Source organism: Lipotes vexillifer, unplaced genomic scaffold (genome assembly GCF_000442215.2).
Source record: "Lipotes vexillifer unplaced genomic scaffold, Lipotes_vexillifer_v1.1 scaffold240, whole genome shotgun sequence".
Lineage (NCBI taxonomy): Eukaryota > Metazoa > Chordata > Mammalia > Artiodactyla > Lipotidae > Lipotes > Lipotes vexillifer.
In genome coordinates this window covers 2,840,554-2,857,663 of record NW_006797481.1, presented here as the reverse complement: position 1 = coordinate 2,857,663, position 17,110 = coordinate 2,840,554, and the positions used below count along the sequence as shown (strand labels likewise).

At 46.9% G+C, this 17,110-nt stretch overlaps 1 protein-coding gene across 1 annotated transcript in view; it reads right to left on the bottom strand.

Moving 5' to 3' along the window:
• The window catches only part of SFXN4 (sideroflexin 4), a 19,250-nt gene extending 2,196 nt beyond the window's left edge, over window positions 1-17,054 (bottom strand). Inside the window, exons 1-12 of the mRNA XM_007469579.1 lie at window positions 16,902-17,054; window positions 15,472-15,537; window positions 13,531-13,605; window positions 12,383-12,409; window positions 12,245-12,299; window positions 11,439-11,464; window positions 10,764-10,817; window positions 10,623-10,679; window positions 10,425-10,490; window positions 9,481-9,559; window positions 8,390-8,505; window positions 1,220-1,305 (exon numbers count right to left, since the gene is read on the bottom strand). Coding sequence (XP_007469641.1) covers window positions 1,220-1,305; window positions 8,390-8,505; window positions 9,481-9,559; window positions 10,425-10,490; window positions 10,623-10,679; window positions 10,764-10,817; window positions 11,439-11,464; window positions 12,245-12,299; window positions 12,383-12,409; window positions 13,531-13,605; window positions 15,472-15,537; window positions 16,902-16,940 — 746 coding nt within the window. The 5' untranslated portion in view covers window positions 16,941-17,054. The remainder of the gene's footprint in view (window positions 1-1,219; window positions 1,306-8,389; window positions 8,506-9,480; window positions 9,560-10,424; window positions 10,491-10,622; window positions 10,680-10,763; window positions 10,818-11,438; window positions 11,465-12,244; window positions 12,300-12,382; window positions 12,410-13,530; window positions 13,606-15,471; window positions 15,538-16,901) is intronic.
• Window positions 17,055-17,110: the final 56 nt, after the last annotated feature.

Below are 17,110 nucleotides of genomic sequence, written 5' to 3'. Positions count from 1 at the left end.
TGAAAGGGTTGAGCCGGAAGAGCCAGGGTGGTCACTCCAGCTTGGACACCATCATGGCTGTGGGATGACATGAGGTCCTTCCAGGCACCCAAGGCCCACAGGGAAATGAGGACCATCTCTCCTCACCAGACAGCGGGTGCCACTGTGCAGGCCTCAGGGGACGAACCGCAGGACCCCAGCTTTTCCAGAAGCCCCCACTCTGAGGCCAGCCAGAGAGGTTCAGGAAGACCCCGACCCAACAGAAGTCCCCACACCCACCTAGCTGGATCGACCATGGGAACAGTTGGCTCTGCCCAGGACACTGCTACCTCCTGAAATATGCTCCTTGTGTGGTCCTAGCAGGGACTGTCAAGCTCACCACCTGGACAGAGCAGACTGGTTCAGCACCAGGCAGGTGACCACTCCTGGGCCAATAGAATCCTTCCTTGGGAGTTTGTGAACTGAGTGGAAGACATTCCCTGCCCCCAAACCCCCAGGGTTTGCTGTGTTTTTCTGTCTCATCAGGACACCGCAAGGATATGAGCTGGGAGGTGGCTGCAGTCACGTCCCTCAACATGAAGAAGCCAGTGTGCGGTGGGAGAGAAGGAAGACAACACCCACGAAGGAGAAGAGAGGACCGTCCTGCACCAGAGCTTCTGATCAGCTGCCACAGGCAACATACCCTGACCATACCCAATATCTAAAGCAACGCATCTCCCTTCTGCCCTAAGCTACTCACTGCAGGTGGGGCATCTCATACTGGCTGATCCCAGGCTCTCCTCCTAACAGGCCATGTCTCGCCTCTCAAAAGGGATGGCAGTCTACTGATTCTGGGCCACTTAAGCTAATTTAACACATGCTTGGAATGAAGGGGGAAAAAGAGGCTTGAGCAATATTCATAGCATATCAGAGCTGGGAGAACCCGCAAATCATCCACACTCATCATTCTAGAAGCGAGGAATTGAGCCTCAGCAGGTGCCGGGACATGCCCAAGGAGCAGATGTAACTGAGGACAGGGCCTGGGCGAGATTCCAGGTTTGCTGGAATGTGCACATCGGGATTTGCGCATCTGCCCTAAATCAATCCTACTGTCTTAACTGTGAGGAAGCGTGTTTAGAAGGAAGATTCCTGAAGCAACTTATTCCCACCTCTCCGACCAGGTTCAGTACTTGACAAGTTTTATACAATTTTGATTGTTAAAATGTTTATTCCTACCCGGGGAGATGAGCATACCTCTTACCTTTTAAAAAAGTATGAGAAGACTTCAGGGATAAAAGCTGAGGTCCCAAAGAGCACAACTCTGGACGTTGCGGTGTCTTTAATGGCCTAATGGAAATGAAAAGAAAGCAGCTTAGCACGTGGAGTGAGACAGTTTCCAGGCATCTTGCAACTCATGACAGAGGCCGGCAAACAGCAACTCTCCCTTCTCTCTTAGAAAAACAATGCACGTGCAAAAAGGTGAAGGCAGCGCCTGACGTGCACACGTACAGAGGATGCCTGGGGTTGGTGCCAGAGGAACCGGAGATGGGATTTACCTTCCTGACTCCACAGTGGTCTCCATCACTCCCCCAAACCACCCCAAATAAAATACCAAGCACAAGCAAAGGCAGCTTACAGACAAATCCTTACTTAGAACCAGATGGCAGTCCATTTGATGGAAATGCTGGACTGGACTTGCCACTGAGGACCGCTCCATGTTTTCCTTCCAGTCCAGGACTCTGCCACTGGCCTTCCTCTACTGAACAGGCCCCCCCCCAGTTATTCCCACCCCTTCCAGTGGAGGAAGGCCGGCTCCGAGTGCACTGGTGTGGCATCACACCCACATGTAACATGAATATGTCTTCCTGTATACACCCATCTTTTGCTTGTGTAATTAACAATGTGCTATAAAATTTTATTTTGCGTAAACACGTATGTATATTTCCTACCACGTTGTCACCTTTTCTAGAATATACGTTACTCTCTATATTGAACATTTAAACATATGATTGACTGTATGGGTTATATGCACAAAATCATGTGTACTCAAGAGCAATGTCAGAGACTTTCAAGGGAAATTTTTGACTATAGATGACACTTGCGTGTGAACTTCAGAACCCAAGCCCTGGATAAGACACAGCCCCACACACAGCACCGCTCAGCGCAAGATGGACAGGCACTCTCCCCACCATTCCCTCCCCTGAACTCTGTTCTGTGCACTTCTGTCCTCCCATAACCCCATGACCCTGTGACCCTGGGGCTACAGACCGCTGTCTGGGCTCCTCTGCTGCACCCAGCAGGCCTGTTCTCTGCTTAGGACACTAACGCTCAGCTCTCCCGATTCTCTGCGGGAATGTCCTTCCCCGACGAGGACAGAGGACGCCAAGAAGGGTGGCTTTTAAAATAAACTTTCAGGAGTACAAGATAAAGTTGTTCGACTCCAGGAGGAGAAAAGTGGCTGCTGAGCATGCTGTGTTTCGACGTCAGTGAGGCAAGGCCAGCCTCACTCCATTTGTCTCGTGTGGAAGAGAAGACATTCCAAACCAGACACCGGTCATGAGGAGACACTGCAAGACGCGTGACAGCTTGCAACTGAGTAGCCGACAAGGCCAGGCCAAGGAAAACAGCACGGACTAGGCTCCTGAAATCTGATCAAAGGTGCCCTATTACAATCAGATATTGCTGGTTACGCAGTTTCTGAAATTTTAGCCAAAGAAAATAAACCTTTCGGTGACAGGGAAGTGATAAAAGAATGCTTACGCACGGTCGCAGACACTTTATTCTTAAGAGAAAGATAAACATTTAAAAAGGAGCAGACCATCAAACCTTTCTTTTACCCTAAATTGGCCTTCATGCAAAAACGGAAGTTTCTCTCGATGAGCTGGGCTAGATAAGCGGGTAGCTAGCAGGGCCCGAGGCCGCCTCCCCACCCCCAGCCCCTGGAGACGAGGGATGCTGACTGGTGAGCGTGTGGGTCTCCAGAGCCAGCACAGCGCCCGGCAGCGAGGAGGTGCGAGGAACCACGTGTACATTAAACATTTGCTGTCACTCTTCTCTCCAGCTCTGTGAACAGTTCACGACGATACCCATGCCCTGCACTTAAATTTGAGTTGAAGAGAAACGCAAACATATATCCACACAAGGAGTCGTACAGAAATGGTCAGGGCGGCGTCACATGTAATAGCCAAAAACTGGACACAAGCCCAATATCTATTGCCTGGGGAGTGGACAATCAAAACGTGGTACAGCCATTCAATGGAACACTGCTCAGCAATAAAAAGCCACACACTACTGATGCCTTAAAAGTTGGACGGACCTCAAAAGTCAAAGAACCCCTACACAAAAATATTGTATGATTCACTTGTATGAAACTTCTAGAAAAGGTAAAACTATGACGATATAAAGCAGATCAGGGGACTTCCCTGGTGGCACAGTGGTTAAGAATCCGCCTGCCAATGCAGGGGACACGGGTTCGAGCCCTGGTCTGGAAAGATCCCACATGCTATGGAGCAACTAAGCCCGTGCGCCACAACTACTGAGCCTGCACTCGAGAGCCCGTGAGCCACAACTACTGAAGCCCGCGTGCCTAGAGCCCATGCTCCGCAACAAGAGAAGCCGCCACAATGAGAAGCCCACGCACTGCAACGGAGAGCAGCCCCCGCTCGCCGCAACTGGAGAAAGCCCACGTGCAGCAACGAAGACCCAACGCAGCCAAAAACAAATAAATCAATAAAGTTTAAAGCAGATCAGTGTTTTCCTGGGGTTGGGGCTGGGAGGGGGAGTGACGGTACATGGGCACATGAAAAATTTTTAGGGTGATGAAAATGTTCTAAAATTGGACTGTGGTGATGGTTGCACAACTGTTTGAATTTACTAAAATTCATGAAACTGTACTCTTACAATGAATTTTATACTATGTAAATTCTTCCTCAATAAAGCTATTTAAAGATGTCTCTTTATGGTGATTCTTTTTTTGTTTTGAATTTTATTTTATTTATTTTTTATACAGCAGGTTCTTATTAGTTATCTATCTTATACATATTAGTGTATACATGTCAATCCCAATCTCCCAATTCATCCCACCACTACCCCACCACCACCACTTTCCCCCCTTGGTGTCCATACATTTGTGCTCTACATCTGTGTCTCTATTTCTGCCCTGCAAACTGGTCCACCTGTACCATTTTTCTAGATCCCACATATATGCGTTAACATACAATATTTGTTTTTCTCTTCTGACTTACTCTGTATGACAGTCTCCAAGTCCATCCACGTCTCTACAAATGACCCAATTTCGTTCCTTTTTATGGCTGAGTAATATTCCATTGTATATATGTACCACATCTTCTTTGTCCATTCATCTCTTGATGGGCATTTAGGTTGCTTCCATGTCCTGGCTATTGTAAATAGTGCTGCAATGAACACTGGAGTGAATGTGTCTTTTTGAATTATGGTTTTCTCTGGGTATATGCCCAGTGGTGGGATTGCTGGACCATATGGTAATTCAATTTTTAGTTTTTTAAGGAACCTCCATACTGTTCTCCATAGTGGCTGTATCAATTTATATTCCCACCAACAGTGCAAGAGGGTTCCCTTTTCTCCACACCCTCTCCAGCATTTGTTGTTTGTAGCCTGTAACTGATTTCTAATCTCATAGCATTGTGGCTGGAAAAGATGCTTGATATGATTTCAATTTTCTTAAATTTACCTAGGCTTGATTTGTGATCCAAGATGTGATCTATCCTGGAGAATGTTCCGTGTGCACTTGAGAAGAAAGTGTAATCTGCTGTTTTTGGATGGAATGTCCTATAAATATCAATTAAATATATCTGGTCTATTGTGTCATTTAAAGCTTGTGTTTCCTCATTAATTTTCTGTCTGAATGATCTGTCCATTGGTGTAAGTGAGGTGTTAAGAGTCCCCCACTATTATTGTGTTACTCTTGATTTCCTCTTTTATAGCTGTTAGCAGTTGCCTTATGTATTGAAGTGCTCCTATGTTGGGTGCATATATAATTGTTATATCTTCTTCTTGGATTGATCCCTTGACCATTATGTAGTGTCCTTCCCTGTCTCTTGTAACATTCTTTATTTTAAAGTCTACTTTATCTTATATGAGCACTGCTACTACAGCTTTCTTTTGATTTCCATTTGCATGGAATATCTTTTTCCAACCCCTCACTTTCAGTCTGTATGTGTCCCTAGGTCTGAAGTGGGTCTCTTGTAGACAGCATATATATGGATCTTTTTTTTTTTTTTTTGTATTCATTCAGCGAGCCTGTGTCTTTTGCTTGGAGCACTTAATCCATTCACATTGAAGGTAATTATTTATTTATTTATTTATTTATTTATTTATTTGCAGTACGCAGGCCTCTCACTGTTGTGGCCTCTCCCGCCGTGCAGCACAGGCTCCGGACGCGCAGGCCCAGCGGCCATGGCTCACGGGCCCAGCCGCACCGCGGCACGCGGGATCCTCCCAGAACGGGGCACGAACCCGCATCCCCTGCATCAGCAGGCAGACTCTCAACCACTGCGCCACCAGGGAAGCCCATGGGTTTATTTTTGTAGGTCCTTTCCTTCTCTTGTGTTTTCTACTTAGAGAATTTCCTTCAGCATTTGTTGTAGAGCTGGTTTGGTGGTGCTGAATTGTCTTAGCTTTTGCTTGTCTGTAAAGCTTTTGATTTCTCCGTCGAGTCTGAATGAGGTCCTTGCCGGGTAGCGTAATCTTGGTTGTAGGTTCTTCCCTTTCATCACTTTCAATATGTGGTGCCACTCCCTTCTGGCTTGTAGAGTTTCTGCTGAGAAATCAGCTGTTAACCTTATGGGAGTTCCCCTGTATGTTATTTGTCATTTTCCCCTTGTTGCTTTCAATAATTTTTCTGTCTTTAATTTTTGTCAATTTGATTACTATGTGTCTCGGTGTGTTTCTCCTTGGGTTTCTCCTGCCTGGGACTCTCTGCCCTTCCTGGACTTGAGTGGCTATTTCCTTTTCCATGTTAGGGAAGTTTTCAACTTTAATCTCTTCAAATCTCTTTCTCGGGTCCTTTCTCTCTCTCTTCTCCTTCTGGGACCCCTATCATGCGAATGTTGTTGCGTTTAATGTTGTCCCAGAGGTCTCTTAGGCTGTCTTCATTTCTTTTCATTCTTTTTTCTTTATTCTGTTCTGCAGCAGTGAATTCCACCATTCTGTCTTCCAGGTCACTTATCCATTCTTCTGCTTCAGTTATTCTGATATTGATTCCTTCTAGTGTATTTTTCATTTCAGATATTGTATTGTTCATCTCTGTTTGTTCTTTAATTCTTCTAGGTTTTTGTTAAACATTTCTTGCATCTTCTCGATCTTTGCCTCCATTCTTTTTCTGAGGTCCTGGATCATCTTCACTATCATTATTCTGTATTCGTTTTCTGGAAGGTTTCCTATCTCCACTTCATTTAGTTGTTTTTCTGGGGTTTTATCTTGTTCCTTCATCTGGTACCAAGTCCTCTGCCTTTTCACTTTGTCTATATTTCTGTAAATGTGGTTTTCCTTCCACAGGCTGCAGAACTGTAGTTCTTGCTTCTGCTGTCTGCCCTCTGGTGGACCCTTTAGGGTGGATTCTTAAACACAGAACCTTCATTTCCAAAACAAGGTCTCTTATTTCTAGCAGCAATTTCTCTCCTGTTACTTGCAATTATGATGTCCCTGTTGTAATTCATTTAGAAAGGCGGCCACAATTTCCAGACCTACTATTAGACGGGCTGGTGGGAATACTGTAGCATGTATCCAGTGGTTTACAATTCAGCTTTGTAAATCGGTGACAGGATTTAGAGTAACATGTTTCATGAGCCAAATAATGATGTATTTACTGATCGACTGAGAGGCCATCTTATCTGACTGCCTCTCCCACCAGCATTCTGGGCAGGAGGAGGTCCAGCTGGCTCAGGGAGCCCCCTTGAATGCAGACACTGTGAGAGGCCCAGCTACTCTCTTTGCTTTGTGAGCAACTGCCTCACGTTAACAGTTCTTTAGCTAAAGTCACTTCACTGAGATCAAAAAAGATCTCACTTCCTGAAAGGTTCTATACCCAAAATGAAACCATAGACTACTGCAGGTTCTTTGAGCTGAATGCAGACAGAAGGTACTGTGTTGGATTGAGCAAAAGAGTAAACTATTTAACAATAAGAAGTCTTAGAAATGGAGGCCTTTTAGAGGAGTTTTAGGTCAGAGCATTGGATTTCCTCAGGCCATTCTTGACAGCAGACTGGTCCTTAAAGATGAAGACTCTAAGAAAATCCACTGGGAGGTGGACATGGAGGGCTTCTCTTAAACCCAGAGACATGTCCACTGACTTCCCCGAGTACAGAGCAGGCTGGGAGGGCAGATGCTGAGCTTGGAGGACAAGATCTCACCTTCAGACAGGGGCCAAACGTTTGGCGGACGTCCATCTGTGACCCATCTTAGGGGTCAGTTTGGCTGGGATGTAGTTCCCAGGTATTTAATCAAACACAACCGAGGTGTTGCTGTGGGGGTGTTTTGTAGATGTGATTAACATCTACAATCAGTTGACTTTAAGTAAAGGAGACTGATTACCCTCCATAGGGTAGATGGACCTCATCCAATCAGCTGGAAAGCCTTCAGAGCAAAATCTGAGGTTTCCCAAAGAGGAAATTCTGCCTCAAGACCGCAGCATCAGCTCCTGACTTTCCAGCTTTCAGGCCTGCCCTACACATTCCCAGTGCAAAAACTGCACAAGCCAATTATTTAAAATAAATGTCTTGCTATATATATACATAGGTGATAGATAGATAGGCAGATATCCTATTGGTTCTGTTTCTCTGGAGAACCCAGACTAATGCATCACCTTTTAAACACCAGGGTGGGGCTTCCCGAGTCACACAGTGGTTAAGAATCCACTTGCCAATGCAGGGGATACGTGTTCAAGCCCTGGTCCAGGAAGATCCCACATGCCGCGGAGCAACTAAGTCTGTACACCACAACTACTGTGCCTGCGCCCTAGAGCCCGCAAGCCACAACTACTAAGCCCTCGTGCCACAGCTACTGAAGCCCACGCACCTAGAGCCCGTGCTCCACAACAAGAGAAGCCACCGCAATGAGAAGCCTGCGCACCACAGAGAAGAGTAGCCCCTGCTCACCACAACTAGAGAAAGTCTGCGCGCGGCAACAAAGACCCAACACAGCCAAAAATAAAAAATAAATAAAATAAATAAATTTATAAAAAGAAAAAGATCTTACTGCAGAGAACAGATTAAAAAATTTTTTAAATTTAAAAAATAAACAATAGGGTACAAAATGTAAATTCTCTCCCTCAGCATTGTAAGAACAGACAAAGGTTGAAGGGAGACATGAATTTGTTACCAGCTCTCAAACAAGCAATTCAATTCGTTGCCCAAAAGGCAAGCGGCTTACAGCTCCATCTCGTGTGTCCCCCTACCTTTGTCCCAGCTTTTCTGGAATAGCCTATGACACTGCCTTCCTTGTCCATGACCTCAATTCCTCGCAGGGGCTCCAAACTTCTCGATGCAACCACATTCATTCCACTGAGTTGGGCTGTGGATGTAAAGAAGAAAACACACAACAGAGAGATAAGTGTCGGTCCAATAAAGCAACATCTTTTCGAGTGTCATGACTGTTTCTTTGATGGTTGCACTTCCTGATCCTCAGGTGGTACCGGGCCAACCAAGCTCTCTTCTGGGCTGGGGGGTAGGGTCAGAATTGCTGGGCTCTCAGTCTTGGATCCTGACCACAAACTAGCACCAGGTTCTGACACCCCTGACAGGATACCAGGAGAAACCCTGGGGTCCTTGAAATACGCCTACCTGCTTTGCTGAAGCTGTTTATTTTTTTAATGTTTCTTTGGCCATGCCACATGGCAAGTGGGATCTTAGTTCCCTGACCAGGGATCGAACCTGTGCCCCCTGCAGTGGAAGCGCAGTCTTAACCACTGGTCCTCTAGGGAAGTCCCTACTGAAGCTGGTTTGACCAAGTTTCTGTAACATAATTTCCCAAAGTTTACCACTGACATAATTCTGCTAACTCTTCAAGCTGCTATGATTCCCAAACCCAAATGTGGAGCATGAACTAGTGAACTTGCAGGCTGGCAAACTTAAAACAGTTGGTTAATATCTCTGTCACTCCCCTGGAGTCAGACCACTGGGTTGGAATCCCCTAGACCACCACTTTCTCCCTGTGAAACCCCAGAAAAGTTCCCTAGCCTCCCCTTGACTCAGTCTTCTCATCTGTAAATGGGAATAATAATATTACCTACCCCTAAGTTGTTGTCAAGATTAAATGAAATAATACGTGGACAGGGCTTGTAGTCTTTCAAATGTAATTTGTGTTTCCAGGTTTGTGTTCACCCTTGGACAACTAAAGGGGTATCTATAGAGAAAGTGTCACCTCTCAAACCAAAGACCTAATTTGGGCCTGGGGGCACCGGCAAGATGCAAACAGCAGCCCTCATCAGCTACAGTGTGGCCCAGGGACTTGGGCATCCCTGAAGATGGAGGGAAGCTCCCTGCTTACCGAGAATGATGACAGGAATGACGTTTCTGCTCAAAATGCTATTCAGTGAAAATCTTACTTGGAGCAAACGAGGGAATAACTAGAAAATAAGAGAGAAAAATCATTACTGCATGGGACCAGCAGAGAGCTAGTGTCAACTTACTTCCTGTTACAGGTCAGACCCCTGCAAGTGCTCTCCGTGTATTTCTTGTTTTAATTCCTGCAACACTGACGTGTTCTCCCTGATCATCAGAGGAACTCTTGGAGACTTAAGAGAGGCTACAGAACTTGTCCAGAGTCACTAAGCCATTAAGAATTTGAGCCAAGATGTGAACCCAGGCTTACTGGACTCTGAAATCTACATTTTTCTCCTATTGGTATCCTGACATCTAAAGCAATACACAATTTGTGTAACATGTTTATAAACATGAATAAATTTTTTTTTTTTTTTGGCCGTGCCACTCTGCATGTGCGATCTTAGTTTCCTGACCAGGAATCGAACCCACAGCTCCTGCAGTGGAAGCGCAGAGTCTTAACCACTGGCCCGCCAGGGAAGTCCCCTGAATTAATTGGTTTTTAAAGATAACAGTCCTGGGGCTTCCCTGGTGGCGCAGTTGTTGAGAGTCCGCCTGCCGATGCAGGGGACAGGCGTTCGTGCCCCGGTCCGGGAAGATCCCACATGCCGTGGAGCGGCTGGGCTGCTGAGCCTGCGCGTCCGGAGCCTGTGCGTCCGGAGCCTGTGCTCTGCAAGGCGAGAGGCCACAACCGTGAGAGGCCTGCATACAGCAAAAAAAAAAAAAAAGATAACAGTCCTGAGCCCATGCCTAGAAACCTGGGGTGATAGGATTACAGGTGACTTTTAATTTTCTTCCTTATGTCTTAATCACACTTTCTAAATTAAGTTAGAACGTAAAATTTTGACTCTGAGGAGTAAAAAAGATTCGACAGATTTCTAAAATACACACTCCAAAAAAGGTGGACGAAGCAATCACTCCTGCTCCTACTAAGATACTCTCATGGGGGCGACGATCCTAGGGAAAAACAAAAGTTCATATTTAGCAAATACCAGAGTTTTACCCAGGAAAGATAATTAAAACAAACACACAAAATCGCCAAAAAAAATAATATGAAATTGCATACCCTCTGGGCCTCATAATACTCACATAACTTGCATTTCCATTGACAACGTTGAAGACTGTACTGTACGTGTAGAAGGAAACCTGCAGGAAGACAGAGGCTAACGTGTCACGTTTTGGTTTCAAGCACAAAAAATTCAATAATTATGAAACAGAAAGAGCTGCTACCTGAGGTAAAATCATGGACTTTAGACTTTTTACTGGCAGCATTGACAGAAATACCTGTAAAGAAAATAAAGCAGATACAGACTACTATATATACTATAAAATAAACAGATAAACAACAAGGACCTACTGTGTAGCACAGGGAACTAGATTCTATATCGCCCCTGGATGCCTCACAGTGGTCCCTCTCTCCAGGCAATTGAGCAGGGCAGCTAAGAAGCAGCACCTGCAAGGGCAAAGGGGTGCTGTCACTTGGTGAGAGCACCTCATGAGAGCCAAGGTGGACGGCCTCGCTGGGGGCGATTCCGGTTTCCAGGGGAGGCCCTGAATGAAGGGGAGAGCTTGCGGAGAGAAGGTGACAGCCAGTGACATGGGCTTGTGCCAGGGAGCACATCTTAACTCATCAATCTGCTCCATAGCGCTTTGCACACGCTAGGTGTTCAAAGGAAGGATTACCTTATGACACTGTGGACCCTCAAGAGGCCCTGGTGCCTGGGGGGGATACGTGGGAGTGGGGTGGGGAGTGGACAAGGGTCGGAGGTGCAGGGTCCTAACCATCTATCAGGCAGTCACGGGACAGAGGTCCAGAGCTGGAGGACACCAGCCACTGAGCTTAGGAGATGGGGGGACATCTTCCTAAGCCCCCAGCTTCAGAGCAGTGAGCGGCAGCTTACTCACCATGGGCGCCGTGAGAGGCAGGAGAGCTGGCAAAAAAGACAAGAGGGTCAGTGACAGCAGAGTGGGTGGAAAACCACCCACCCAAAAACCTCTTCTCAGGCCGAATGAAGGCATGGACGTCAAAGGGTATTTTTTACACATGCTTTTGTGTTCCTAATAAAAATAATAGCTGTGCACATGGCAGAATTTTTTTTTTTTTTTTTGCGCTATGTGGGCCTCTCACTGTTGTGGCCTCTCCCGTTACGGAGCACAGGCTCCGGACGCGCAGGCTCAGCAGCCATGGCTCACGGGCCTAGCTGCTCTGCGGCACGTGGGATCTTCCCGGACCGGGACACGAATCCGTGTCCCCTGCATCGGCAAGTGGACTCTCAACCACTGAGCCACCAGGGAAGCCCACGTGGCAGAACTTTAAATCAGTGCAGCAGAGTTAGAGCTGACCAGGCTCCTGCCCACTGAAGGTAAGTGGTCCCTTGTTCCAAGTCCTTGTTCACCCTTCCACATGAATTCAATACATCTGTGACACTGTGACTTGTAAGATGCGTATACTTGCTCTTCATCCCTGCCCTTGGCACACAGCCTAAAACCCTTGAAATTTCCTAAGTGAGAAGGGCAATAAAGGTGAAAGGAGTGTCTCTCATTATTCATAACAAGCCCCTTTCAACCACACCTGAGATAATGTCAATGCAGTGACCTTGGGAAAGCACCTAAGGAAGAGGGCTGGATGCCAGGGGAACCAAACACTTCACTAGAGGGAGGCAAGGTTTTCTAAAGGTTACAAACCACTCTGAAAATTAGAATCAACTCACCTGCAGGTCGAAAAGGACCAGGAATCAGCTTGCTATTGTCAGGATGCACTGTAGACTTCAGAAGGGTAAACACAAAGGTGAGTCTGATGTTTGGTTTTGTTATCTTAGGCTAAAAATTAGGATGGGGCTGAAACTTACGAGACTTCTCTTCCAAGCTTCTTGTACCTAAAAAGAGAAAAACCAAGCAATAGCTTTTAAAGGTAGCTTAGCAGCCAGAATATCTCCTCTTACAGTCTCATTTCTGGTGCCGTCTTTGCTCCACCTTTCAGAGACTGGAGGGCAAACTGTTCTCTACCACACGGACTGAACAAATCTAAACAAGTGAATCAAATGAATCAAACGAATGAACTGACAGGAAGCAAAGAGAAGATCCACATGAAAATGACCAAAACATTAAAAAGCCCCAAGTCTCTAACCTAGTAGATGCCAACACCTAACTCGTCCCTTGGGCGAGTCCCTGAGCGCAGCCAGCCTCCCCTGGCTCAGAGCAGAGTGAAACTGTGTGCAGACCACGCCATTAGCCAAGTCACTTTTAACAGAGCCAGGCTGTGAGCTCAGAGGCCCCAACAAGTTCTCAGAAAAAACAAGTTAAATGTGTGAGCTTGGGCTTCCCTGGTGGCGCAGTGGTTGAGAGTCCGCCTGCCGATGCAGGGGACACGGGTTCGTGCCCCGGTCCGGGAAGATCCCACATGCCACGGAGCGGCTGGGCCTGTGAGCCATGGCTGCTGAGCCCGCGCGTCCGGAGCCTGTGCTCCGCAACGGGAGAGGCCACAACGGTGAGAGGCCCCCGTACCGCAAAAAAAAAAAAAAATGTGTGCGCTTTCCGCAGGCTGCCTTGAGGGACTGATGTCTGTGGCCTCTGGAACGCCTCCTACACTGCAAGGTAGATAACAAACACTTGGTTTGAGTCTTTGGGCAGGACTATAACCTTGCTGCCTCTAGTAGGAAGTAGGTTCTGACTCTGGAGGCCTGCCTGAATTCTGGAATTTGCCATGGGGCTCCAGGAATCAGCTACAGAGAATCCTCACAACAGATATTGTAACTGCAAGTATCTGTTGCACAGGAGGAACCCTATGCCTTTTCTTCTTAATACCAGTTCCTAACACTAGTAACTAATATTAATCTGGTTTACGAGAAGGAATCCTACCTACATTTAAAAAGATAACCCAACTGGCCAGTGTTTACAATGGCAAAATCCCACCTGATTTCAGACCATGCAAGTAAAATCACCTAAAGGCAACCCCACTCAGCCTTGAGCCAGGCACACCTGGGAACAAGAGCCATACCCTTTTGTCCTCCAAGTCACTTCTGGATGCATCTTCATGTGTTAACAATAGCTGCCTTGATTTTTCTATTTTTTCCTATAATCAGAGATAAGGAAATCAAGCAACGATCTCGAAACTGTTCAGATTTATCCACAGATTTAAGAAGCACATGTTCACTCACACCTGATTTTAATTTTAAAGCAACGTGGAGCTAAGGCTCTGCATCCCCTGAGTCTCCATTAGATAGTCCTGTATGTCATTGAGATTCAGACCACCCAGCTTCTTTTTTATTTATTTATTTATTTTTTGGCCACACCTTGCAGCACGTGGGATCTTAGTTCCCCAACTAGGGACTGAACCCGTACCCCCTGCACTGGAAGCTCCTTAACCACTGGACCACCAGGGAAGTCCCCCACCCTGCTTCTTAGACAGCTCCAGCGGCCTACCCCACTGCTGCTGCCACCTGCCCCATCCCCTCCACCGGTTCCTCTCTGACTGTCACCATCCTCCTGGCTACACAGGTCAGAAACCTGGAAGTCCCTTCTCTCTCTCTCATACCCACACCTAATCAGTTCAGTCTTATTTTCTCTCTTCTTTTTTACTTAATCTGAGAAAGAAAATTAAACAAGGAAATTTAAAAAATGATTACATACAATCCCTTCACCCAGAATTAACAACTGTGAACATTCGGTTATATTTGTTTCAGATTTTTCCCCCCAAAAGATCCATCACCCCCAGTCTCAATTTCCCCTCCATTCTATCAAAGGTAACCACTATCATGAATTCAAGGTATAAACTTCCAGTCCATTGTCTGTATTTGTACATACATGAATATATGTATCCATAAAACAAATATGTAGTTTTGGTTTTTTATGTTGTAATTTGCATAAATGCTGTACTATATGCATCTTGCTTTCTTTACAAAACATCATGGATACCATGTTTTTCCATTTAACATCACACATATCATATGTTACCACTTCATATCATAGGTCGATGACTAGATCATCATTTTTAACAGCTAATCAGTATTCCACTGCATGAATATACTACATTATATTTCTCTATTTCCCTACTGATGGGCATTCAGCTTGTTTCTTGTTTTTCTCTATTATAAACAAGACTATATGGAACATTTGAGCACAAGGACAGGAGCATCCCTGTGGATCTGGCCCCGAGGGTCACTGCTGGTGACAGGGTCTCTCCTCCTCTTCATCCCTCAGCCACAGCTGGTTCAAACTCTCATCTTTTACTTGGACAGCTGAGCCATCCATTCCCGGAACTGCTCTCAGTCTGGTCCCTTCTGGTTACTCACCACCTGGCTAGGTACAAACCCCCCTCGTCTGAATGACACATAAGGACCTTCAAGAAGTACCTGGTTCACCTGAATTAAAATAAAAGCCCCAGTAGGACTTCCGTGACAGTCCAGTGGCTAAGACTCCACGCCTCCACTGCAGGGGACACGGGTTCGATCCCTGGTCAGGGAACTAAGACCCCACATGCTGTGCAGCACGGCAGAAAAAAAAACAACAAACCCTAGTAACTGGGTGACCTGGCCCACCTGGCCCTCCCCTCCCCCATTTTGCTTACAGTCCACTCTTCCTGACATTTCCTCCCTGGCCCTCCCTCCCTCCCTCCCTCCCTGCCTTCTCTAAACAACCTCCCCCAATTCCTTGCTATACCTTGCCCTTAGAACCCTAGATCAAGGTCTGCAGCTAGCTTTGCCAGTCTGTCCTCCATTACCAGGGAGGTTTGTTTGGATCCCCTTTGTTACTACCTGTTAGATAGATGTCTGCTTTTATGTACCACCCTTCCAATCCAACAAGCTCATTCACAAGGAATAAAAACATGATAATATATATGGATTCTGTTATCTCAGCTTCTTTCAAAAGGGACACACAGTCATCACGTTTCAGAATAAAATGTGAAATTCACTATCTCTGAAAACAAGAAAATACTTACAATTGAAACGACCAAATTTGTAGGATCCAATAATTCTGTCCACTGAAGAAATCTTTGAATAAAAGACTTAAGAGGGGCAAGAGCACCAGAGAGGTTAATGGCAGCAGAAAAACCAAGATACACGGTAATAACAGCAGAGTCAACATTATTTTTGAGAACCTAATAGGGCCTTCCTCTTGCAGCATCTCCTGGAATCCTCACAACATCCCCATCTTACAGGTGAGGAAACTGAGGCTTCCAAGGACTCACGAATGGATTCAAGGAAACCCAACCAGAAAATGACCCAAAGGTCTGTGCTCTTAACCACTCCAATATCAAAGTGCTCTTGAGGGTTAAAAGCCCAGACTTTGGGGTCAAACGGGCCTATGCTGACACCCCACATATGACCTTGAAGCACTACCTAGAAAGGTCTCAGAATCTGTTTCTTCACCCTCCTGTGGTGGTTATAAGGCTTAACTCTAGTCATAAAGAACCAGACACCCCAGTGAAGGCTCAATAAAGGCAGTTCACATATGGAGAAAGCAGGCATGGTTTGCTCCTAAAAGTCTCCAAATTTTGCAGTGGTTTCAGCTTTGAGGCCTGGCTCTGCCAGGACACCTTGAGTACCCTGTCCTTCCTCAACATCCCCACCTAAGAGAACCAGGCTAGGCTCTACTTTAGGTAAAGGCTGAAAGAGAACACTCTAGAACTGTGCTGTCCAATTAGCCACATGTGGCCAGGCCAAATTGAGATGTGCTGTATGTGTAAAAACATACACGGGATTTCGAAGACTTCCTACAGAAAAGGAGGTAAAATATCTCATTCATAATTTTCTATATCGACTACATGTTGAAATGTTAATATTTATATCTGTTGGGCTAAATGCAATATATTATTAAAATTTAAATTTTAAAAGTCACGTTTTTTAATGTGGCTACTAGAAAATTTGGAATTACCTATGCACCTTCTATCCTATTTCTACTGGACAGCGCCGCCCAGCCCCACTGTGAGATGGGGCCCAGGTTACCTTCCGGCCATGGCGGCTTCCCGCAGCCCCGAGTCTCACTGTCCAGTGGCTGAGCCTACAGACTCGGGAAAGCTGGGGCCTCCTGGGAGGACCTGTTCCTCTCCAACCTGATGCCCAACAACAGCTTAGGCAGCGGAAGGCAGACCCCTGAGTGGTGGGGAGTGACTCCTCAGTTCGTGCGATCTGCAGGGGGATACTGTGCCACCCTCGCTTGCGAGGCCTGGGGCAGAGGCCACGCACGGTAACAGCCATGGCCGTCGGCATCCGGCACGCTTGGGTTTCCTTCGTCCCCTCCCGGGGTCTGAAATGGGAAGGCGGGTGCTGCGACCATGTGGCCTGCCCAAGGTCACCGCGGCCAGCGGCGACTCCATGCCGCGCGGCCCACGCCCTCCCCGTCCCCAGACGCGCCTGGCCCGGGCCGTACTTGGCGTTCGGTGATCCAGAAGCGCACGTTGGGCTCCATGCGGGCTGCGGCGCCGCTGCACCCTAGGAGCCGCCCAGCCCCCGCGCTTCTTCCTCCAGCTGCTCCTCTTCCAGAGACCTACGAGCTGCCGGGAAAGGCCGCGGCCGCCTGGCCCGGCGCGGAGGAGGAGCCGGGCGGGGAGCCCCGCCCCGGGCGCGCGCGCGTCCCCT